Source organism: Callithrix jacchus, chromosome 15 (genome assembly GCF_049354715.1).
Source record: "Callithrix jacchus isolate 240 chromosome 15, calJac240_pri, whole genome shotgun sequence".
Taxonomy (NCBI): Eukaryota; Metazoa; Chordata; class Mammalia; order Primates; family Cebidae; genus Callithrix; species Callithrix jacchus.
The window spans coordinates 89,706,561-89,732,276 of NC_133516.1; the positions used below are offsets into that span (position 1 = coordinate 89,706,561).

Genomic DNA, 25,716 nt, shown 5'->3' on the forward strand with positions numbered 1-25,716 from the left:
ATGATACACTTTATTGATATGTATGTTATTTTTAAATTATTGATAGGATGGGTATGTTTGCTATGGCTTTATCATATGGTTCTTGTTATATTTTCTAAATTTATAGTTTAAAGTCTCTCACTTTAGTTTGGTTTATATTTTGATTACCTTTATTATATGGTATTTAACATCTATGTTCTCCATTTCTTTAGACATGTCCATTACTTTCCTCTAAAACCAATGGGAAATTAGCATACTTTCATTTCCTCCCCTGTAACTCTGCCCAGAGGTAAGAAGCCAAGCTTTATAGCTATTCTTTCTTTATCAAGACATTCTGCTTTCTTCTCCATTTTCATTTTTAGTCCATCAAAATGTAAAAACGTATACACTATTGAACAAGCAATTTTTTTATTACAAGCTGCTGATTTTGTACCCTCAAAATATGCTTATTTGTGAATTAAATACCTACATAATTCGATTGATTTATTGTGGCCATAATGAAATTACACACAAAAACGAGTTTTTGTTTTCTTACCTTTCTTCACTAAATTATCACACACACCCCCTGGGATTAAGACTCTAAACTGAATACACACATTTAGACAAATAGTCCTTATGCTTTCAGAATTGTGTGTCCTCTGAGAGTCAAATTAACATGATTCACTCTCAGACAAAAATGTTCACATTTGCTCAGGCAACTCGCAGTTCAGAGATTGCCAAGGAACTCAGCTGTTTAAGCACCCTACTTTAGACATTCAACAGTGTTGGAATTACAGACACTGCCAACTTTAGAATCTCCCAATCACAAAGTGAGAAATGAAACATGGTGGAGACATTTGACAAGATATAAACAGCATAGTCAAATCAGCCATGCTTGATTAAATATGTAATAACTCCTTTGATAATCCAACCACAGCATTGTTCAACAAGGGCCAGATTTCAGATAACTCTCATTTCCCTCCTTTTTGCCTCTCCTCTTTTCCTGTCCTGTTCTCCACCTTTTCTCTCTTTCCTCCTTCTTCCTCCCAGCATTTTTTCATTCTCCCTTTTTCTTCCTTGCTTTTCTTTACTTTCTCCTCCCTCCACTCCCCACCAAAACAAAACAAAACAAACAACAACAAAAAAACGCAGATTGGATTTTCTGCTCCACCTACTGGTTCTTTCAAGAATGTCTTATTTTTAGAAACCGAAGACACTACCTGGTATTTAATGGAAATAATTTTTCATCAAAATTTTAGTATCAGAGAAGACCTTAATAATTTATAGACTAGGATCATTTTTTAAATGTTAATTTAAAATCCCAATTTATCAAACATACGAACATAGGGTATAGATCATGTTAACATCTTCTATTTGGAAACAACCATTGTAATAGTTAAACCCTTACTACAATTGCATTCCACTTCTTCCTCCTATTCTATTTGTTCAGCTAGCTGCTTCTCAGCCGTCCTTCCTGATACCTCATCCCGTGTTCATTTCTCTGCCCCCAGTTCATTCTGTGATGCTCCTTTATAACATTGCATGCACTTCCTTGGGTGGCTTACCTTCTTCCACTTCAATTATCACTTTTACAAAATTTGTAGACTTATGTTTCTAGGCTGAGCTCTCCTGAGTTCACATCTCTAAATACTGGTATAGGTAGCCTGCAAGCATTTCAAGCTCATCAAAACTGCTCTTCTCATTTTTGTTAATGACAATCTGCTTCAATTATGTATTGCTATGCAACAAACTGCTCCAAACTTAATGACATATAACAGCAACCATTTTATCATGATCACGATTCTACGAGTCAGGAATTCTGATAGGGCACAGTAGTGATAGCTTGTCTTTGCTCCACACACTAGGGCGCATCAGCTTGCTGTTTGGGGAGATACCATATCTCCCACACATTACTAAGATGAAGTGTGGAGTGGAGTGGCTATTGACAGGTGCGATCCCACTACTGATCAGCACGGGAGTTTTGACCTGCTCCGTTTCCAACCTGGGCCTGTTCACCCGTCCTTAGGCAACCTGGTGGTCCCCCGCTCCTGGGAGGTCACCATATTGATACCAAACTTAGTGCGGACACCTGATCGGCATAGCGCACTACAGCCCAGAACTCCTGGGCTCAAGTGATCCTCCCACTTCAGCCTCCCAAGTAGCTGGGACTACAGGCATGTGCCACCGCACCCAGCCTTTTTTTTTTTTTGAGATAGAGTTTCGCTCTGTCACATAGGCTGGAGTGCAGTGGCATGATCTTGGTCCAGGTAAGCCCTGCCTCTCAGGTTCAAGCAATTCTCCTGTCTCAGCCTCCTGAGTAGCTGGGATTACAGGGGCCTGTCACCACGCCTGGCTAATTTTTGTATTTTTAGTAGAGACGGGGTTTCACCATGTTGGCTGGGCTGGTCTTGAACTCGTGATCTCAGGTGATGCACCTACCTCGGCCTCCCAAAGTGCTGGGATTACAGGTGTGAGCCACCATGCCTGGCCTGTATTGAGGGAGTACTAATTAAAATGTTCTTTGAGGATATCTGAACTAATTATTTTTAAGAAACTACAGTTTCAGCTATAAGAAATTGCTGAACTTGCATATTATACTAATGGTTAGAAGAATGTCAAGCAGGAGGTATGGAACAGACTCTAAAAGCCTGTCTGCCTTACCAAGTCATCAAATGGAAGCAACCTTGACCAGATCTGAGCATAGGTAAATTGCTAGAAAGATTTTTATTTATGAAAGCATTATTCACTTGCTATTACATAAGAGGCATCCAGTCAGTACAGCTTTGTGAACTTTGATACCTCTCAACCATCTCATAAGAAAACACACCCATGACAGAGTCAGTGTCGAAACTCTAAATGACTGCGAAGTCAATTTGCTTTCCTAAGTGGCTGTATTTGCATCAACCCATTGAAACCATGATGGGTTAGATTATGACAAGTTTTATGTTCTAATACATTTTGAAACATGAAGGGATTAACAGTAAAAGGATTATTTAAAATACTCATTGAATGAGCTTAACATCTAGACTAGAGCTGGCTACACTGATTGGAAGAGGAAATGAAGTTCAACTACCTTGCTCTGCTGATATGTTAGTGAATATCCAGTATAAAACCACTTGTAGAAACAAGTCTGTGAGTGCATTAGTCCATTTTCACACTGCTCTAAAGAACTGCCTAAGACTGAATGATTTATAAAGGAAAGAGGTAATTGACTCATACCTGGGGGCCTCAGGAAACTTACAATCATGGCAGAAGGCAAAAGGGAAGCAAGGCACCTTCTTCACAAGGCAGCAGGAAGGAGAAGTACTGAGCAAAGGAGGGAAGAGCCCTTCTAAAACCATCAGATCTTGTGAGAACTCACTACCACGAGAACAGCACAGGGGTGGTTTACCTTCATGATTCAATTACCTCCACCTGGTCTCTCCCTTGACATGTGGGATTTTGGGGATAATTCAAGGTGAGATTTAGGTGGGGGCACAAAACCTTACCATATTGGTGAGGTTTTATATTGTACAACCTATGACTTGATTTCAGGTGACAATACAAGGGAATTCAGTCAAGCCATTTATAAATGTCTACTTGTCACTTACTTCAGTGTGCTAATTTAGGTTTATCATGATCTGGATTGTTATGTGTGCTTCTTTGGGAAGAAAAATGAAATTTTTAAATGTGGGATTTCAAATAGGTAACTCATACTTGTGGCAGGGATAATACAATACATCCTTGAAAACAATTTCTAGATGGGCTTTTAGAGATACTGGGAACTTCTGCTTTCACAGACTAGGAATAAGACAGTTATACAGCTAAACAACACTAAGCTTGATACCACAGTATGTTGCAAAACAGTGCTGGAAAACAAAGATGAACAAATCATTCATTATGTAGAGGTACTATAAGGAAAGACCCACCTTCAATATTTTGTAACAAGTGGAGTGTGGATTGAATTAAACAGACTATGTTGAGAGCAATACTAAAACTAAAATGTGCTGAAAAGGTGGAAGAGACTGACTCCAAGGAAGGTTTCTTGAAGGAAATTTAAACTGGGCATGGAAGGGTGAACAGGTGTATAATACATTCCAAGCAGATGGCAGCAAGCAGCCTGAGAAAAGGCCAGAGGGGGTATAATCTGGGGCAAGTTCAGAAAAGTGGTGAGTAGTGGGCATGTGGTCTGAGGCTGAAGTGCACAGAGAAATATAGATAAGGCTGAAAAAATGATTTTTTGGATTGCTTGAATGTCAGACTGACTTTAGAATCTCTTCTGCTGGAGGGAAAAGGCTTTGAATATTTCAGCAGGGTAGTGATAATGGGACCTAGGAAAATAATTCTGAAGGGAGGGAAATGTCAGAGTGCCCAGAGGCAGGGAGGGCATTGCAAAAGTTCAGATGAGAGAGTATGTGAGACTAAAGCAGGGTAGTGGCAAAGGGCAGAGGAAGGAAACGAGGAGCCATTTCAAAGGTGGACTCAGCAGGAACTGATTAGAGCATTGCGGAGGGCAAGAATCTAATCTAGTTTGTGGTTTTGAGTGTGAAACACTGTGTGGAGATTTTGAAGATGACAAGTTTCTTGACCCCCCCCCACCCCATTGAGAATTGGGATCCAATTCCCTTCCACGTGAATCTGGAAGTGGCCTTAATGACAGACTTGTCAGGAGTCCAATGGAACGTGAAGAAAGTGAAGCTACATAACCTCAGAGGTTATGTTAGAACAGAAAACCACCACACTGCCTTTGTCTTGTTCCATGGAATTCATGTTCTGAGTCACCCATAGACAATGAGCCTGCAGTCCAAGGTGAGCTGGGCCTTTGAGTCATCCTCACCTATGTACAGACATGCAAGTTAAAACCCTGCAGTAGATTCCTGTCTCTCTGACTTGTAACAGCACAAGATGCATGGAAGGACAAGTCATAAAGAAACATTTGGCTTTCAAATCTCTACTCTTTAATGTGCAGAAGCAGTCACCTCAATACTCAGCTGACTAGGAGGGTCAGCAAAGTACAGTGATGAACAGAAAGCAGTGGTAAAAATTTGCTCCGGAGAATTTACATCTATCCCCTCCAGACACCCCTTATTACCATGAATATGCATGCATAAGACAGTTAGGTGTTCAGGGCATTTGGAGGTGCACTGTGGTCTTCAGGTAGACTCAATAAATGTCAATAAGAATTTGAAAGAGAAATTCACTTTGAGTAACAGCAGAATGACCTACTTTCTGGTAGTTATGTAATTTTTTTCAGACATAGCCTAATCCATAGAAATGCATAGTTACTGAAGAACATGAAAACAAATGCATAGAAAAATTTGATCTTCGTTGAGCCGTCAGACCTTTAAATACAACTAAACAGGCTAGTATTTTAGCATTACATCATCACTATGTAGTGATCTTCTATTTTTTAAAAGCTAAACTGAGGTTGATCTGAACATTTGTTCCTATATGCCTATATCGTTTTTTCTATTAGCTTTATTGAAGTATTACTCACATGTACAATAAAATTCCATGATTTTAAGTTCTGTGAATTTTGATAAATGCCCACAGTCTAGCAGCCATCACCATAATCAAGATGTAAAACATTTAAATCATCTCAAAATACTCTTTTGTTCCCTGTCACAATTCTGCATCTCCCAGCCCCTGGCATCCATTGATCTGCTGTCATTAAAGCTTTGCTTTCTCTAGGATTTCTTATAATGTAGTCATATATTAAGTACTCTAACATGCGGCTTTCACTTGGCATAGGCTTTTGATGTTCACCCGTGTTACTTCATTAGCAATAGTTATTCCTTTCCATTGCTAAGTATTTTAATATATGCATATATCATATATTGTTTATCCTGCTCACCTGTTAGTCATTTGGGCTGTTTCTAATTTTTAGCTATTAAATAAAGCTGCTATGAAAATTGAATACAAAACTTGTATTTTTCTTTAGTAAAATACCCAGGAATGAGGAACTATGGCATTAGTATAGCGGACCCTTGAACAACACAGGTTTGAACTGCAGAGTTTTTATTCTTTGCAGATTTTCTTCCACCTCTGCCACCCTCGAGAGAGCAAGATCAATTCTTCCTCTTACTACTCCCACTAAGCCTGCCCAACATGAAGACAATGAGGCTGAAGATCTTTACGATGATTCACTTCCACCTAATGAATAGCAAATATATCTTCTTTCTTACAATGCCCTTAATAACATTGTCATTTGTCTACCTCATAAGAAGAGTATGTAATACATATAACATAAAACATGTGTGAATTGGCTGTTTATGTTATTGGTAAGGCTACTAGTCAACAGTAGGCTAATAGTGGTTAAGTTTTAGGGGAGTCAAAAGTTGCACTAGAGCCTAAATAATCAGGCAAGAAAAAGAAATAAAGGGTATTCAAATAGGAAAGGAGGAAGCCAAATTGCCTCTATTTGCAGACGACATGATTGTATATCTAGAAGACCCCATTGTCTCAGCCCAAAATCTCCTGAAACTGATAAGCAACTTCAGCAAAGTCATAGGATACAAAATCAATGTGCAGAAATCACAAGCATTCCTATACATCAATAACAGACTTAAGAGAGCCAAATCAAGAATGAACTGCCATTCACAATTGCTACAAAGAGAATAAAATACCTAGGACTACAACTAACAAAGGATGTAAAGAACCTCTTCAACAAGAACTACAAACCACTGCTCAAGGAAATAAGAGAGGACACAGAGGGAGAAACATTCCATGCTCCTGGTTAGGAAGACTCAATATTGTGAAAATGGTCATACTGCCCAAAGTAATTTACAGATTCAATGCTATCCCCATCAAGCTACCAATGACCTTCACAGAACTGGAAAAAAACACCTTAAACTTCATATGGAACCAAAAGAGGGCCTGCATAGCCAAGTCAATTCTAAGCAAAAAAAAACAAAGTGGGAGGCATCACACTACCAGACTTCAAACTATACTACAAGCCTATAGTATTCAAAACAGCATAGAACTGGTACCAAAACAGAGATACAGACCAATGGAACAGAACAGAGACCTCAGAGGCAACACCACACATCTACAACCATCTGATCTTTGACAATCCTGACAAAAACAAGCAATGGGGAAAGCAGTCCATGTTTAATAAATGGTGTTGGGAAAACTGGCTAGCCATGTGCAGAAAGCAGAAACTGGACCCCTTCCTGACACCTTACACTAAAATTAACTCCAGATGGATTAAAGACTTAAACGTAAGACCTAACACCATAAAAAACCCTAGAAGAAAATCTAGACAAAAACAATTCAGGACATAGGCGTAGGCAAGGACTTCATGACCAAAACACCAAAAGCATTAGCAACAGAAGCCAGAATAAACAAATGGAACCTACTCAAACTCCACAGCTTCTGCACAGCAAAAGAAACAGTCATTAGAGTGAATCCGCAACCAACAGAATGGGAAAAAATTTTTGCAATCTACCTATCTGACAATGGGCTGATATCCAGAATCTACAAAGAATTAAAACAGATTTACAAGAAAAAAACAAATAAGCCCATTCAAAAGTGGGCAAAGGACATAAACAGACTTTACAAAAGAAGACATACATGAGGCCAACAAACATGAAAAAATGCTCATCATCACTCGTCATTAGAGAAATGCAAATCAAAACTACATTGAGATACCATCTCACGCCAGTTAGAATGGTGATCATTAAAAAAATCGGGGAACAACAGATGCTGGAAAGGATGTGGAGAAATAGGAGCACTTTTACACTGCTGGTGGGAGTGTAAATTAATTCAACCATTGTGGAAGACAGTGTGGCGATTCCTCAAGGACCTAGAAATAGAAATTCCATTTGACCCAGCAATCCCATTACTAGGTATATATCCAAAGGACTATAAACCGGTCTACTATAAAGACACATGCACACAAATGTTCATTGCAGCACTGTTTACAATAGCAAAGAGCTGGAACCAACCCAAATGCCCATCGATGATAGACTGGACAGGGAAAATGTGGCACATATACACCATGGAATACTATGCAGCCATCAAAAATGATGAGTTCGTGTCCTTTGTAGGGACATGGATGAACCTGGAAAACCATCATTCTCAGCAAACTGACACAAGAACAGAAAATCAAAAACCACATGTTCTCACTCATAGGCGGGTGTTGAACAATGAGAACACATGGACACAGGGAGGGAGCATCACACACTGGGGTCTATTGGGGGAAAACAGGGGAGAGACAGCAGGGGTTGGGAGTTGGGGAAAGGTAACATGGGGAGAAATGCCAGATATAGGTGATGAGGAGGAAGGCAGCACATCACACTGCCATGTGTGTACCTATGCAACTATCTTGCATGTTCTTCACATGTACCCCAAAACCTAAAATGCAATAAAAAAAATTTGAGAAAAAAGAAAAAAAATGTTGCACAAGGATTTGAGCCTGTGCGCAGTAAGGAGGAGCCGGCACTCCAGCCCTACTGTTGTTCAAGGGTCAACTGTAATAAGAAATATTTGTGTTTTTCTATATTATCCTGGCAACAAAAATATATAAATATTTATTGGTCGTACTTCATAATCAAATTTATTAGCATATCTGTTTAAGACATTGAAGAGTTCATACATTTTGCAGCCCTTTTTAAGGCCACATGCAATCACATACATTCAACATGTTCCAAGATAGTGTTTAATAATATATGAGATGCTGTTCCTTATAAATTTATTGTGAAACGACTAAAATAATACATTCCTGTTGTTATATAAACAAAGAAGTGATTCATTAAGAATTCTGTTGTGATTTTCTCTTAAGAGCAAAGAGCTGCAGAATCTCTAATATAAAAAAGAGGACATTTTTAATGTGTCCATTTTACTAAGAAATGTGTGTATGAAATGCCTGTAAGTTTCTCATATTATATATATTTGCTTTAAATAAGGAAATTATTTCTCATTTCACTTTCCAAATGAGAAATACTACCTAAATTCATGATATCCCTAGGATTGTTTTTAGTTTCAACTTCCACATAGAGATGTCTGAAATAGAAAATTTAAATATCAGAATTCAGGGATATAAGCTTTCACATTCAAAAGAGCAGAGAATCCCAACATTAACAAACTATGGTTCCACAAAAATCAAAATTACAACTCAGACATCTCTTAAATAATAGTAATGTCACTTTAGTTTACATACTACAGAAATAAATGAATTATAACACACGCAGAGATTAAGAATATTTCAAGTGCTTCTAAATGCCTATTATAAAAATGCATATCTACTTTACAATATTATGTTCTCTGAAAAAAGATATATAAAGATTACATCAGAGATTTTGGTACTGACAAAATAAAATTTTTACCTTCAAGTTGCATTCTAAAATTATTATGAAGTCTCAACTTCACTGAATTAATAAAAATAAAATGTATCCCATGACAGATTTTTGTGGCAGAAATGAAAACTTTAAAAAGTACATGAAACAAAAACAAGATGAGAAATTTCCTGATACATATAATACTATTTATATTCCCTTATCTCAATACTTGGAAACTCAATGTCCTATTTTGTAAACTAGTTATATAAAATGATGCTAGATGTATAAATGAGGTTTAATCAATTGACTGACAATCTTCCATCTCACCATTCATCACTGACAGCATCCAATACATGTTACCATCTGCCCATGAGGCAGGGTGCAGAGTTGAGAAGACTGGAGCACTGAGGCACAGGTAACTAACTGCCACACGGTGGCAACAGTGCCAGCCAGTGGCATGGGGGGCACACATCTTGTGCCCTCCAAACCCCTGCATGGCCACTTTGCCTGCATCAACGCACCCAGTCCCTTGGATGACGTAGAACTTCCAGAATTTCAGCTTCTTTGGAATTCTCTGAGGGTGAATGCATGTACTCCCATCTGAGCATGTCCAAAACAAAAGCAAAAAAATCATAAAAAATAATGACACACATACCTCTTTACTTAACATAAATAAAAAATAAAATCCTAAGAATTAAAAAAAAGATTTAAACTTCTTTGTCTCTACTGTGCCTGATGTGCCTTGTAACAACCAGACCTTTAAAAAAAAACAAATAGTTAAACAAATAGTTTAACTAATTTGTTTGCTAAACAAATAGTTTCTTAATAACTCTTGAGTATGCTTTGGCTAATATTAATATCCCAGAACCAAAATACACTTTTAATATAAACCAGGGTTTCATAAAGTGTAGAACCTCATATGATCCACAGGCAAACTTTCTTTAGCTTAATACTTATGCATACCTCTTCCCAGAGAAACAAATAGGCAGGTAAGGTCCATCTCACCTGCTAGCCACCATGACCCAGCCTGTGTTCTCTCTCCCTCTAGTGCCTCCTTGTCCTCATAGAGCTGTGGCATTCACCCTGTCACCGCTTAAAATACCCAATTTGATTTGCCTTAATTATTTGACTGTGATTTTCTTATAAAATCAGCAAAGTCAAAACTAACAAAGACATCTGCAGTGTCAACTTTCATATTTTGTGGGTGTTTGGGAATTGGGAGTAGACAGATAACAACTACAATGAGTTATCTTCTTACCGGGCAGTTAAAGGTAAAGACATCAAGATGCTTTCAATTCTGGATCCTGGAGTGAAGAGGCCAAACTTTGTCCCCCTATCATACAGCAGATTAAATTCTACATACCTGTCATAAATACATCAAATAACATTAAGGGCCAGCTCAATAAAATCTTAAGACTAACCCATAACAAATACTTAAAAAGGGGTGGGTTCTTCCCCCCAGTTCCCATCAGCTGGAACTGGCACAGAGGACACCAACCTACAGCCCACTGAGAGCTCTCCATCTGGACAGGCAGAAATAAAAGGGTATTCTACCCAACAAACAATAGAAAATAGATTCTGCCCCAACACAGAGCAGTTACAATACAAGGTTATGTTTTCCCATAAATAAACAGAATTGACACACAGCTGAGAAGTTTAAGACACAACAACAATTAAGAAAAAGAAATGGCATCCCTTTTCAGGATAACCCAGCTCCTTCTGGCCTTCCTCATAGTCTGAGATGTTTCAGAGTCAAAGATTTCATTACACTGCCTGTAACTCACAAGTACTACTACTAAGATGGTGTAAAACTTCTGCATCTGAAAGGCCAACTACAGCTAACAATAATTTATTAATAATAAAGATATTCTATATATTCTTCTTTCTTAAAGTAGTTAATTGCATTAATAAGCAGTCATATAATTCAGTCTCTCTGCAGATTAATAGCAATCATAATAAAAGATAGTGTTGAGTTGCAGCTTTTTTAATACCCTTAGCATCAACTCAAACTTGATTCAGTATATTAACTGCCATAGTCAAAGCTAGACTCCATCCAGCTTCAAAACCTGTATCTGCCTTTAACATAGGATGTAAAGGGTCTCCCTCTCCAATTTCAAAAGGATAATTTCTACTACTCAAAAGAATTTAGAATGATTCATAAATCTGAAAAGTTCAATAAACAGTGCCCCTTTCAGATCATTTCTTATCTTATTCAGAAATTCCTCCCTTGGTCTAAACTTCACTCACATATTCTTATTTACCTACTGGGTACTGTCTTGATGCCCATCTATAGCAAAAGATTCTCTAGATTCCCCCAATACTTTAATTTTTAAAAAAGCACCTTTTTATGTGGAACTTGTCAAAAGCCCTGCAAAAGGGTAAAGAATTTATCTATGGCTCCCTTTCTAATTCTCACCATTTATCATTGACTTTTATGTACAAACAACTATTTAATACCTTCTTATGTCTGTTTCAAAAGATAATTAAAGTGAATCTTCTGAATCCTTTTCTAAGCCCATGGGAAATAATTCCACTTTTTGGCTACCTTTTTCACCGGCTATTACCTTTCTGAAACAGGTAACTGGTCAGGACTGCAGTATTAGAAACCAAAAAACAGTGTTGATAGTTCTAGAGAAGAGCTGGGGTTATCCTAGGCCCCAGAGTTTATTGCCATCTTAAGGTCCAGAGATAAGGGAGGCAGAAAGAAGCTGTCGTTGAATAACAGTCACATACCATACCACAGAAAATTAATCTAACGTCCCACACTTCTGCCTATCTCATGACACCAGACGTGCAATATACACACAGTGACTTTCAGGATGACCTGCCATCAAGCAATGTAAAACAAAACCACAACACAAACCGTGACTCCTGTCAATGAAGCTTTAAAGGGTTTACTTAAGTAGTATTCACAAAACCTGCCAGCTTTGCCTATGAAATCTTCTGCAAAACTAGAACACTTTACTTTGCACAGAGTTCTAAATTGTCCTCTTAGGTCTGTCTACCCACTAAAGTATGAGGCTCTTTTTGACAGGTTCATGTTATGGCCACCTGGTAGCCAAGATAGTGCCTCATCTCTGGGGCCCAAAAATAAATATCAAGTGAAAGAAGGAAAGAGTGGTAGAGGTTTATTCAAGAAATTATGGAAACGAACAAAAAAAACCATGTTAAAAAATAGATGCATTATTTAAGAAATTTCTAAAAAAAAAATTACTCTCATGTTTTTCAAGTTAATAAATGGGAAGCAGATAGCACAGGCAGTCAAAAGAAGGATATACACAAATGTTTATCTTTAGACTTGGAATGTTATTTAGGTTGACCTCTTTATGGCAAAAGCTTTACCTCCTTAGTACCCAAAGCTTCTTTTGCCTGACACAGAATTAACATCAGTAAGAAAATCTATTTTATAGCCAGGTTCCAGTAGGACACAGGTATTTAAGGTGGTAATGAGACGCTGATCGGGGCCAGCAGGCTGTATAACCTGGAGTCGATTTACAAGTACACCAGTGGCTGGAGATAACCTCAGGCTGGACACCTACTGAGCTCGCCAGGCTCACTGCACAGAGCAGGGTGGCTAAGATGAGTATCACGGTAAGAATCACAAACCTGCTTCGACTGCTTAGCTGGATACGCTACACAGACTACAAGTTTTGAAGTCATTTTGACCCAGTTCCACATCTGAGATCTTATACTTACCAGCTGTGTTTCTTGGGCAACAGACTAACTTTGTGAAAAAAGATGATTACACCTATCTTACAGGTTTGATAAAAAACATCAGATACAAAATGCTTAACAAAGAGGCTGGCAGAATTTCTGAAATTATTTCCATTAAAAAAACTTCTGTAAAATCTTTAAGATGAATGAAAAAATGTATGATTCCAAATTTAAAAAGCAGCAAAGACATTAAATGATGCCCACATCATTAAGGCTGGAGGGTATTACTAGAAGACTAACTAAAAGAAATCAGCAGAATTAAATTCAGCAAGTACTTAACTACATAAGCCTACTATGAGTCTCTAATGTATAGATGAATTAAACTTTGCTATATTTATAATACTTTAAACAATGTCTTTTAATTCATTTAATATTCATCTAGCTATTAAAAGAAATTAACATAACGATTACAAAGTATCTAACAACGCAACACCCACTATTATTAAGAGCTGCTCCACCTCCCCCAGTTATGCCATGAAAGAATTCATTCTCCAGTCACTTACCGTCCTCTTCTGAGCTGCTGCCACAGCTTCTCCTGGGGGGTGAATGAGTCATTACAGTGCTTTTTCACAAGGGGAATATAAGAAGGCACTACAGCCTTGGCACAGCTCTGTACAAAGCAAAACACCTCCTCCTTGGATGGAGAGTCAAGATCATCAAAAAAGATACCACCAATGCCCCGCCGCTCTCCACGATGGGCAATAAAGAAGTAATCATCACACCTGGAAAACACAGCAGGCCAAACCAGGGATCAAATGGAAAAAAGAGACATGAAAATCAATGTGAGCTTTTCAGGTTACAGCACTATCCTCAACTAATCTCAGCATAGTGTCCTTACTTGCTGTCCAACTATGAAAATGAAATGAGGACTTCAGACAGATTTTTTTGCAGATATCACCCATGTAGAAAATGATTATCCTCTTATCTTCAAAGCAACCAGACAACAGAACACAAGTCTATGTAAAGGATGTGAAATTCTTAAGAACTATAGTGAAAAGAGAAATACTCCAATATTGACACTGTATTTCTTGGAATGAGTGATGCTGCTACCTTCAGAAGCACTGCTGCTTTTGTAAGAGGCAGGAAGACAGGAATCTTCCACTAACAATGATACAACCACGTTGCAAATCCAAGCTCTCTTGAGTTCTTTATTCACCAAAGGAAGGTACTATAAACAATCTCTCAGGTTTTCTTCAGCAATAAAATTTGATGGTTCTATAGCATGAACAACAGAGCAAAAAGCTGGTGGAAAAAAAAGTTCAGAGAATAGTTATTCTTTCATATGTCATAGCAGACATATGAAAGCTTACCCTGTGAGGCAGCACATACAACTGTTCATCCGTTTTTGAGTCTCCTCGCCTGTGTCTACTAGAACAGTTTCTTAAGAAGCTGTTTCCGAACTGCTAAACTTGTAAAATAGTTTACACCCTAGAAGTAGTTCTTTTGATAATCTCTGCATAAAGGTCCCTAAATGGAAAAACGTGTTCAAACAAAAACTAAAAGCTATGTAAAAGGTCACCTTAAATACAGCTTCAACTGCTTAAAAAACAACAAAAAGCAACAGCTGCAAATCCCTAGAACTGACGCATTAGTAGAATTCACCTCAACTGTGACTTGTTGGCTTTATATGCACATTTTATTAACATGGTCTAAAAAAGTAAATCCTGAGCAAGGTTGTAAAGTCAGCTCTTAACCCAAGTTATACTATTTCAAAATGTCTCTTCAAAAAATTATAAAATTAAGTGATCTATTAAACACTTATTTCCCAGTAGGTGTTCTATTGCTTATAATAGAATAGCTGAAACTCTATTAATTTATAAATAAAAGGAACTTATTTCTTATAGTTATGGAAGCTGAGAAGTCCAAGGTTGAGGGGCTTCATCTAATGTGAGTGTTCTTTCCAGTGGGGTCTTTGAAGAGTCCTGAGGCGGTGCACAGCAACACATGGTGAGGGGGCTGATCATGCTAGCTCAGGTCTCTTATAAAGCCACCAGTCTCACTCCCATGATTTAATCCATTAATCTATGAATGGATTAATCCATCGGTCAGGGCTCTGCCCAATCACCTCTTAAAGGACCCAGCTTTTAATACTGCCACATTGGGGGCTAAATTTCAACGTGAGTTTTGGAGGGGACAAATATTCAAACCAAAGCACTTATACTAAAAAATTCTTAACTAGCTAGCATCCTAGATATTTTATTACCTAATACTGCTTAAAGTCATCTCAGTAATAGCTAGAGAAAGGAAGCAAAAAAAGAGAACTGTCTACTCTATCAGTCCTCCTGGAAGGATGCTAACGTCTGCGAGAGACGAAAAATCAAACAAAAAACCCGTATCTGCATGCATCCATGACTACGTAGTTTTCAGTAGTAACGTTAAATCAAGAAGAGAATATTCAAATGTTTCATCTTTTCTGAGGATTTTAAAGCAGAACTCCATGCTCTTGCATCAATGATATTAACATTTCACAACTATTAGCTCTAAAAACAAAGCAAAAAGACAAAAACTTTTCTGTTCTTCCTTTTTCAAGAATGACAATTAGCTCTAAGCAGAATCAAGTACTTGGATTCCAAACTATTTGTGCCAAGATTCCATTTGATAGATAACAAATATTCTGGGTCTTCCCACACTTTTGTTTGTTTGTTTTCTTATTTTACCTTTAGAATTTCTTTAACAAATTCCCAATTCTTCTTTCCCCTTGGCCAAAATCTCTGGTATGTTAGCATCTCCCTCCAGTGGTTCTCCAACCCTTCCCATGCCCTTACACATTCCCAAGTCAACATCAGGATAATTCTCATTTGGAATGAGAATTTACCATCCCACTCTAGATTAAAAAGCCTCTCATTCTCAAGTATAGATCACCTTATAGTTTATAGTCTACCATTCTAAATCATTTGGAATAAAAAGATGTTACTACTCAATTTATATTATAATATTCCTAAGTAAATAATAAAAACACTTAAAACTGGTATACTAATTCTTCTGATGAGCAAAGTAAAAAAAATAGTCCCATTTTCATATGTAGAAGATATTTTGTGACAGTGGCCTTCAGAAGGAATGGAATGTAATTTGGGGTCATGGAAGTTCAGTTCTTTTACCTACCATTTTTTAAATTTGGGGTAGAGATCTGAACCATGCTGGTCACAAGCCTCCTTTAGTGTTCTGTGAAAATGGACAGCGTCTTCTTGGTTCAGGTATGTTGGGGTGAGGTCACATCCACCACCAAACCACCACTGCTTGTTACCTACAAAATCAAGACATGGGATTCTAATGTGGACTTGGAGATTCAGCATCACTGGCTATATTAGGAAATTTAATTTAGCAGCTTAATTTATTAAGCATAAAATGGATGACAATTAAAAAACATTTTAACTGATTTTAGCTCTAAAGACGAGTAAGGCCCAGGCAGAACAAAAGAGGTAAAAGCAGCCAGGTGCAGTGGCTCATGCTTGTAATCCCAGCACTTTGGGAGGCCGAAGCGGGCGGATCACCTGAGGGAGTTCGAGACCAGCCTGGCGTACGTGGTGAAACCTCGTCTCTACTAAAAATACAAAAATTAGCCAGGCATGGTGGCAGGAATCTATTATCCCAGCTATTTGGAAGGCTGAGGCAGGAGAATTGCTTGAACCAAGGAGGTGGAGGTTGCCATGAGCCAAGATTAAGCCGTTGCACTCCAGCCTGGGCGACAAGAGTAAGACTCCATCACAAAAAAAAAATAAATAAATAATAGTAATAATAATAAACAACAGAACAACAACAAAAAAGTAAAAGCAGAAAGGAAGAAAGTAAAAGGCAGGAGAGTGGAACTTGCAAGGAATGATATGCAGGGCAGTGAAATGATAAAACCGTGTAGTGGTGGATGAGGAAGTAGACTGCAACTCTAGCTGTATATGAGAATCATATGAGGAGCTTAAAATAGCTCTTCTGAGCACCATTTAAAAAAAAAAACAAAAAAACCACACATCTCTGGCCCAGGAATCTGTAGTTTATAAAAGCTCCCCAGGAGATTCTCACACTCCTTGTATTAAGAACCACTGCCACCCCTCCCCTTTCCTAGAAAGAGTAAAAACACTTGCTGACGCAACTTACCACTTGAGAATAACTGTTTCACGTGCTCACAGGTGTTTGAGTTGTCAATACCAGTTATCAACTTTAAACATAAAAGGTTGAACAAAACTGAATGACTTCAAAATGAAAAGTTAAAGCAGTGACTTCAAATGCCTTCACCTACATAGACACCAACAGGAGTAGGCGTGGCACTGCAGAGGTGCTCTGACATGTGTTATCAGAGAAGAAACAGGCTGGAACTACAAACTACATGCACACGAGGCACAATCAACTGCCTCCCATTTTAACCCACTGCTAATGCACTGGTGACTAGCAAAGCTATGTACATGTAAAATATTTTCCCAGAACAAGTTCTCATTTTCAACTTAACCTTGTACATAAGGTGCTCCTTCGGATGTAATGTATTTATACTTGCAAAGAACCCTAGGTGCACCCTGAAGTTCAGGTTCATTAAATCATTCCTTATACGTTGGAGGAAATATGGGAAGGTCAGAGTCAATCAACATTTTTTTTTTTTCTGAGACGGCGTTTCTGTCACCTAGGCTGGAGTGCAGTGGCACAACCTCTGCTAACTGCAACCTCCGCCTCCCAGGTTCAAGTGAATCTTCTACCTCAGCCTTCTGAGTAGCTGAGACTACAGGCACGTGCCACTGCGCCCAGCTAATTTTTTGAATTTTTAGTAGAGATGGGGTTTCGCCATGTTGGCCAGGCTGTTCTCGAACTCCTGACCTCAAGTAATCCGCTCGCCTGAGCCTCCCAAAGTGCTGGGATTACAGATGTGAGCCACCGTGCCCAGCCCCATTCTCACTTGTCATGTCTTGTGCATAATCCATTGCACTTGCCAAGAAATTGCCTTTATATGCCTCCTGAAAGACCCAGTTAAGACTATTTACTCTTTCTCGTTTTCAGATGTTATGCCCTCTTATCTGTTTTAAAATGCACATTTTGCACAATAGTACTTTCCACAGCTCCTGAGATCCTTACCGTCAGCTTCTTCTACTTCAAAGTATCTGTAGTTGAAATGGATAGTAGGAGCATGAGGATTCTTGGGGTGGATAACAGAGCTCACACCCATAGCACAAAATGGCAATTTACCTGGAAAGTAAAATACGAGTAGTAAGCTATATTCAGTTACCTTGAATGGCTTGAAACAATCTAATATGCTTCTAAGTCAATTTTCAAAAGCTGCTTTTTCATTTGTCTCTTAAAAACATAATTTTTAAAAAGGAATTGTCAATATGTGGCATATGAACCCAAATGGCTTTTTTCAGAAACAATATTTAATTTATAAATAAAACTTGTGGGCAAAATAAGGTTTGCAGGGACTAGTAAAGACTATCAAGATTGTCTGATTTACCATCTTTAGTCTTCAGAACTTTTCCTCTGCTTCTCATTTGTTTTGCTGCTTCCTCAGAAAGATTTCCATGAACAACAGAAATGCTCACCCCAGCCTTTTCGAAAACGCGCCCATCTTGAAGTACACAGCTGATGCCGCCACCTCCTGTGTATAGAAATGTAAAATAAGGAGACAGTGTAAGAGTATGTGCAAAACTGAAAGCAAACCTTGCATGAAGATGGTTATTTTCCTCCTGTTTCCCAAATCTTTTATGTCAGTGTATTTATTATTTTATGTATGATAAAATTAGATAACGAGTTTAGCTTTATGACATATGCTATTAATATTGGGCACATACTGGACCTTCTTATATCACTAAACTGAGTATTTCTTCAACATTCTCCTGCCATCATCTGAAATCAATCATTGGAATATTCTCCTTTCAAATACTACTGTTCAGAACAGCATCCAACAGTTATGATATATGAGAGAAAGCTAACTAAGGTAAAAAATAGGAATGGGTAGACTTGAAGGGTGTTCTATTATTACTGAATTTAAGAGATCAATACTGTTTCAAAAATTTCTTTCTCAGTGGGCTGCTTACCTTTTAATTTGATTTACAGGCAATTAAGAAACAATTGATATTCAAACTCTGAAAAAATTCAGAACCTTAATATGAGTGAGACGCACATTAGTATTCAGGTGTATGAGCCTTACTACTCATTTTTTTCTTAAGGTACTAGGGTCACTGCAAGGGCACTGTTTCATCAAATTTCATGTTTGGCTTGTTATTTCTAAGAACAGTTAGAGCTGGATAGGAAATAAGATGATCCTGTACAACTCTCATATATTCCCAATGAGAAAACTGAGGGCCAGAGAGGCAAAACATCTTATCCAAGATCTAACTGATGACAAGTGGCTGAAACAAATTGTCTAAATGCTATGTTTCGGACAATATTCTAAGCACTTCACATATATTCTATCCATATACATGTGTAGTAGGAGGATTAAATAAGATGAAATATATATATGTATATTTCACAGATGGGAAAACGCCATAAAAGAGTAACCTCTAGGGTCACACAGCTAGTCTTGTACTTGAGATTGTGTCCTGGTTCAGTGGTCTTTACTTGAAAACATTACACGATAGAAAACTAGACTCCATTCAATATAGATGTGGCAGTATCACAGATCGAAATCTGCTGGTGAGAAGCTGCTGTTGTATTTCCAGCTAGGAAAAGTCAGGAATCCTTCAAGTTTCCACTCAAGATGTGGGGTTTCCCTGTATGGGCAACAACGTGTCATGAATGTATGCCTCTATGAGAACTGGATTTTGATGCTCAAATATTTTGCCATTGAAAGGGAAGATTTTCCTAGCAGGAAACCTGATGGGTGCATTTGGTAGCGCTACTGAGAAACCAATCAAATATATCTTGCGCAATATTAAAAAGAAGTGGGAAGAGTCTGACACAATGATACCCTAACTGGAGGAGTTTAGCTGACACTTAGCGGGCAGGAGATGAGTTCTATATCCTAAAAAGGAAAAAGGGCAAATTCACCCAGAGAAGGAGATAAACTGTGTTCCCTAATCTACTGAAATTTATGTTCAATAGCAAACTTTGGACATCTAAGCTTGTTAGCTGCAAATATCACTTAAGATTTCTACAAAAAATTCTGCTATGGAATTGCAAAGATTTTGAAATGCAGTACTCGAGTGACAGCTGATCCGTGTCCATACCTGCAAGCAGAGGGGTGGCGACCCTTTCAGCGTCCCTCTTTTTATCAGCAGTCTCTTAACCAAGCAGCCTCTCTGTGGGTACCCGCTACCTACTACCCTATCCCGTACTGTGAACTATTATGTTTTCTGTCTGAAACCTGGAACCTGACCTTTTTTCCACTCATCTCCACCTTCCGCTAGTGGCCGGCTTCCTTACCTTCTTTCCTCTCCCACCGGTCCACAGAAAAGCTGGCACCCCCGTCTACCTGTGCCAGAGCCTGGCACACCTGCGCCTGGGTCTCCAGGATCAGCAGTTCCATCTTGGTCTTCATGTCGGCCGGCCTCCTTCGCAGCTCGCCCAGGTCGGTCACAGGCGCGGCCATGAAGCAGCTGCAGCGGCGGGCCAGCTCATCCTCCTCCTCTGGCCTCCCCAGCGAAGGTTCCCGCGTCCCCGAGCTCTTGGGCACCATCTCCGCCCGCTGCACATGCCCGAAGGCGGCGGCGGCCAGCCCCACCACCCCCGCCAGCGCCGCGGCCAGCCCTGTCCCCTGCCAGGTGCCGCCTCTCGCCGTCGGGACGTGCCCCAGCCCGCGGCTCTGCTCCGTGCCAACCGGGCCAGGGGGCCGGCAGATGCGTCCGGCTGCGCTGCACGGGGACCCGGCGCAGAGACCTTCACAGCCGCGGTGGGACCAGGCGCGGGGCCCTCCGCAGCCGCCCCGCGCCGCGCGCCAGCAAGGGGCTGCGCTCAGCCTGCCCAGCTGCAAGGCCATACTCCCGCACGGTCACCCCGGGCAGTGCCTGGGTCCCAGAGTCGAGCCTCAGAGCCCCCCGGCAATCCCGAGCCCGCGAGCCCCGAAAGCAGAGAACCCTTCTGGAAGGGCCGCTGCCGGCGCTTCGGGCTCCCGCGGCGCGGGCGCGAAGCGGGGCACGCTGGGAGATGTAGTCCTGCTCCTATCGCCGCCTGCCGCGTCCCGGCGCTGGCGGGAGATAAGAATCCGGAGCGCCCGGAAGGGCTGATCTGAGGCGAGGAGAGCGGGGGCGGGGGGGGATGGGACGTGCTGTGGAAGCTGCCCGAGAGATAAGATGGGCTTTCTGATCACATACAACCTTGGGGCGGCTGTCTTTCGGCCTCGGGAAGAAGATAGAGTAGGGCTGGGAGGCTGAGGGCGGACCGGGGCAGAAATGCGGCAGAGAACGTAGTCGCGCTTACATTTTCAGAGTTTGCAGAATGCAGATCCCGGCCCAGGATATACAAACCCGCCCTTCGCCCTGGGTCCTGGTCCTCTAGAGTTTCTAGGGCTTGAGGGGGCGGGGATGAGCAGGCTGGGAAACGTCTTGCTTAAGGATGATTTTCTAAAGAGAGTGGGAGAAGCAAGTAATGGGCTCGGAAGGGGATCTGGGAGAAGAGTTTCTGTGATCCAGTCCGCACCACCGTTCTGTCCTCAAGATTTACCCAGGCGTTGCTTCCATAGTGCCTACTTGTTTTAGAAAAACGAAAGGCAAAGTGACTGTTTCCGTTAACCAGTAGAAAATTCCTGACTTGGTGCGTTTTGGTGATTAAGAAGAATTTTAAAAATAGTTATTGTACTGTAGGGTCTTTCAAATATTGCTCACGTTTAGTACTTACAACAACGGCTGCAAACTAGGCAGGGCAAAGTCCACACGTCCTCCCACTCTGGCTCCCTTCCCCCACCCTTTAAAGAAACGAGGAAAGAAGCTAACATGTGACAGGCAGCTCTTTGTCCCCGCTGTAACCATACCACAGCTTCATGGTTCCTGGGCGCAAAAGTGTGAGAACTATTGTCATGGGCTAATTTGTCCCATAAGTCTCCACGATTATTTTAATTTCTAGTGGTAGATAATAATTTAAGCCACTGGTAGCTGTTGCCACAAGTTTTTTCTTAGTGGCGGGATGCACTGACGGAATCTCCACGGCTTTTGAGTCGGACCAATTGGTATCTTATCCACCCACAACTGCACCTGGCAGTTCTCCCACTGGGACATGATGTTAGCAAGGTGGGTGTGCTTGCCCAAGCCTCACCACTGAGAATCAATGGAAAGTAAGGGCTTGGGTTGAGAAGTGACTAAGCTACTTTTTTTTTTTGAGACGGAGTTTCGCTCTTGTTACCCAGGCTGGAGTGCAATGGCGCGATCTCGGCTCACCGCAACCTCCGCCTCCTGGGTTCAAGCATTTCTCCTGCCTCAGCCTCCCGAGTAGCTGGGACTACAGGCGCGTGCCACCGTGCCCAGCTAATTTTTGTATTTTTAGTAGAGACGGGGTTTCATCTTGTTGACCAGGATGGTCTCGATCTCTTGAGCTCGTGATCCACCCTCCTCGGCCTCCCAAAGTGCTGGGTTTATAGGCGTGAGCCACCGCGCCCGGCCTGTGACTAAGCTACTTTTAGGGAAGAAAAACAATTAGCTTTTAGCCATAGCACCACCTGCCAGGAGGCCAAGTTAGAAGTGGAGGCAAGGAAATGAGAATGATCATTGTAGGAAAGGTTGATGCCCTCTTCTGGATGCCTGTGATGGGGTTGGGCTGGGCCTGGTGATGAGAAATGAACCTCATCAAATGAAAAGGAGCCTCTCTGCTCGTTTATTTGTAAGAAGATCCTTCATTATTGCTCTAATTCTGCAAATACCCATAAGGTTAGTAAAAGCTAAGTAAGAACAGACTGTTTTAAACATTCGCCCAGTCACAGAGGCTGATGCTGAGCAAATTGTGTACTAGCTTCCAGGTTTCCATCCCTCTCATCCTTAGCCTTTCTAAGCAAAGGGCCTCTCCGTTCTTCCTCTGGTTCCCCACACCCTCCCTACTGGCAACCTGTTATTTAATGCATAAGAAAGGCTTCAATAGCTTGGTTAGTATGGGTTTAAATCACCTTTCTGGGGGTTCAAATTGTTCCCAAGTGGGATACTCGTATTTAAATCATATTTGTCAGTGTGTGGAGGAAAAAAAAAAGATATCACTAATCTAAGTAATTTCTTACATCAGAAAACTAGTTGGGACAAATAAAAAGTTTCTAATTAGCTGTAGAAAGTAAGGTGTAAATTAGAAGTTCTCATCTATTTTTTAGCTTAGTTTCTTGCATCGCTTTGCAACTTTATTTTTTATGTGATCCTATCACAAAAATGATTCTGACTAGACTTACAGGTATTAGTAGTAAGTATTATTTTTCAAAATAATACATGCTTCTCAGAATCCTTATGAACTTTTCCTTCTCCTAAAGCCCTGTTGAACATAACTTATTTTAGGCCTGCTGGTGCATATTAGAAAGAGTTCTAATGTTAATCCCTCTGGTAGATTTACCACCTTCTAACAACACACACACACACACACACACGCATTCTCACTATTTTTACTAAACTATACTATTTTCAACAATTATCAAATTCTGAAAGCCAAAGTTAAGAAATGTATTGCTAAATTCACTTAGTTCTGTTGCTTTCAGATAGATATAGAAACTCAGGCAAATATTACAGAAAATCTGTGTTTACCTTGGCATGCTTCTGCCCAACTCATCAGAAATTTTGGTGGGGTGATGGGAGGAGTGGTAAGATTGGCAAGGAAGTAGAATTTTTAAAATGTTAACTCAATTTTTTGTCCTGGAACTTGTATTTTAAACTTTTAGGTCTATAGTAGCAAATGCTTACATAGATCATTAAAATAATTGGTTCTTAAAGCTGTATGTAGTCTAAATATCCAATGCAATTTAGTGTTGTTGACTTGCTTTTTCTTTAACTGGTGTAATTTTAAAATTATTTTTTCACAAATGTATAGATTACATTTCAGGGAGATTTTATGTAAGGGACCAACTCATGTTACCTATCCTTTCAGTCCCCTTAGCTTCTCCCTAATTCTTCCCTATAGTAATATTGATTGTAATGTCTGGCGTTGCAGCAACCACTTTGTGACTAAGACTCTGAAAGTTCCATGTCAAAGTTTGCGGAGCAGTTAGATAGAAGGAGTCTGAGTCCCGATGACATTCTTGAGCAGATACACCAGCCCTGGGCTGCTTACCTTTGAACTTCTTGTTAGATGAGAAAAAATAATTTAAGAAAGTGTTTGTCAGGTGTTTTGTTGCTGCTTACATCTTTCTGATATAGACCTTTTCTCACTGTGGTTCAAATATCTACCCTGGGACCAACCAATAAAAAATAGCCATGAGTGAAAAAAATGTCATCATGTAAGAACAGGAGCTCTCCCATTAGTGTTTTGTGGTAGGGAAGTTGGTGAGGATGTGGAATATCATTTCTCGAAAAAGGGAAATGCGATGAACAGAAAGTACCATAAATCATCAATGCCCACAATAGGGACAAGCCTTCAAATGTGATTCTAGGGTTTTGAGCCCGCATATCTAAGATTACCAAAAATAGGGAATTTAGAAAGAAGAACTAGCAAGTACAGAGCAGAAGTTTATCGGGAGAACAGGAAATAATCAGTTTGATAGAGACAATTATTAATAGAGATATTCCCACCAGCTGAGGTAAAGCTCTCTGACTGTTCCATTTGCCCAGACACAGAAGCTTCCTGGCCACTCCATTCCTTCAGTATAAAAATGTTCTTAGCATCCATTCTCAGAGTCTTAAAAATGTTATGGACCAACCAAAAGGGTGTGTCATCTGAGAAGATGCTGAGGACAAAGTGTTGGGATATATATATAGTATTTTTCTTGTGAGGCAGTCGAACAATGGGTATTGGGCACCTGTTGAGTAGTCCTCATCGGACAGAATAGAAAAGATATTTAATATTGTCCCTGTACCCCCTCCACGATGCTTTCAGGGCACTTGCAACCAGTAGTACTTGCTCAAGAAACACGAAGCAACGGTCCACTTGTGTCATTGAGAGTTCGTCTCCTCTGGTGGACTGGAATACTGTCTTGAAAAATACATATTTAAGACCTTTTACTTTAGACCCATATCAATAGCTATCTAAACTTGAGAGTCAAAAATCAATTCTCTTTGTTCTCTGCATCTATCTAGAGTGATCTTTTCTCCCACGTTTAACTCTTCAGCCTGGGCCAAGACCTGGTTCTAGAATTAATGTGGTTGAATAAATGCAGGAGGAGGGAAAAATGCATTTGAAATACTCTCTTACTGCAGACATGTTGAACTTTGGTGTTAGTAGTATAAAAATGGAAATGCAAGGCCAGAAAGGATGAGGGCTGGAAAGATACATTTTTGAGATACCCACAGTGCGGGGATGATGAGCTCATCCAGAAGAACTCTTAAAACAAAAAGATAAAGGGCTCAATGTTAGAACATGGGACAACAGACACATTTAGGGACAAAAACAAGAAGTCATGAGACCTTGAGTGTGATGTCACAGAAACATGGAGGGAGACAGCATCAAAGAGGAGAATGTAGTCAGCAGGCTTTACTCTCTGATCAACCAGAAAACAGAAGTACTGAGTAGAGGCTAGGGGAAATTATGAAGTCACTGGCTGTTTTTGAAACAAGAGCTTTGGAAAACCCTTTGAGGTGGCAGCTGAAATGAAAGAACATGTAGTAGCTCAGAATGGGAAGTTGTCATGTTGATCTTTTATTTGGAGTGGAAGACTAGAGCATGGTTCTGTTTGTCTTTGCTGAAGGAAGTGAGGCAACAGAGAGAACTATAAATACAAGACTATACACCACTCAGAGACCTCATGGCCAGTCTAAAGGTT

At 40.0% G+C, this 25,716-nt stretch overlaps 1 protein-coding gene across 1 annotated transcript; it reads right to left on the reverse strand.

The window, feature by feature from the left end:
- Positions 1–8,467: 8,467 nt before the first annotated feature.
- CPOX (coproporphyrinogen oxidase) lies at positions 8,468–20,923 on the reverse strand. Its single transcript, XM_002758871.4, has 7 exons — positions 20,268–20,923; positions 18,355–18,498; positions 17,982–18,092; positions 16,032–16,173; positions 13,433–13,651; positions 10,474–10,578; positions 8,468–9,815 (listed from the first exon to the last, which is right to left on the reverse strand). Exons 1-7 carry the CDS (start codon positions 20,818–20,820, stop codon positions 9,728–9,730), a joined length of 1,362 nt encoding a protein of 453 aa, XP_002758917.1. The 5' UTR covers positions 20,821–20,923; the 3' UTR covers positions 8,468–9,727.
- Positions 20,924–25,716: the final 4,793 nt, after the last annotated feature.

What these genes read in the sequence shown, in the direction of transcription:
- CPOX (XM_002758871.4), bottom strand. Translation starts at nt 20,820, where the DNA reads ATGGCCTTGCAGCTGGGCAGGCTGAGCGCAGCCCCTTGCTGGCGCGCG. An exon ending in TGAAGTAGAAGAAGCTGACG is followed by an intron (nt 16,174 to 17,981) that starts GTAAGGATCTCA and finishes TTGATTTTGTAG; the next exon opens with GTAACAAGCAGTGGTGGTTT. An exon ending in TCTTTACCTTTAACTGCCCG is followed by an intron (nt 9,816 to 10,473) that starts GTAAGAAGATAA and finishes GGACATGCTCAG; the next exon opens with ATGGGAGTACATGCATTCAC.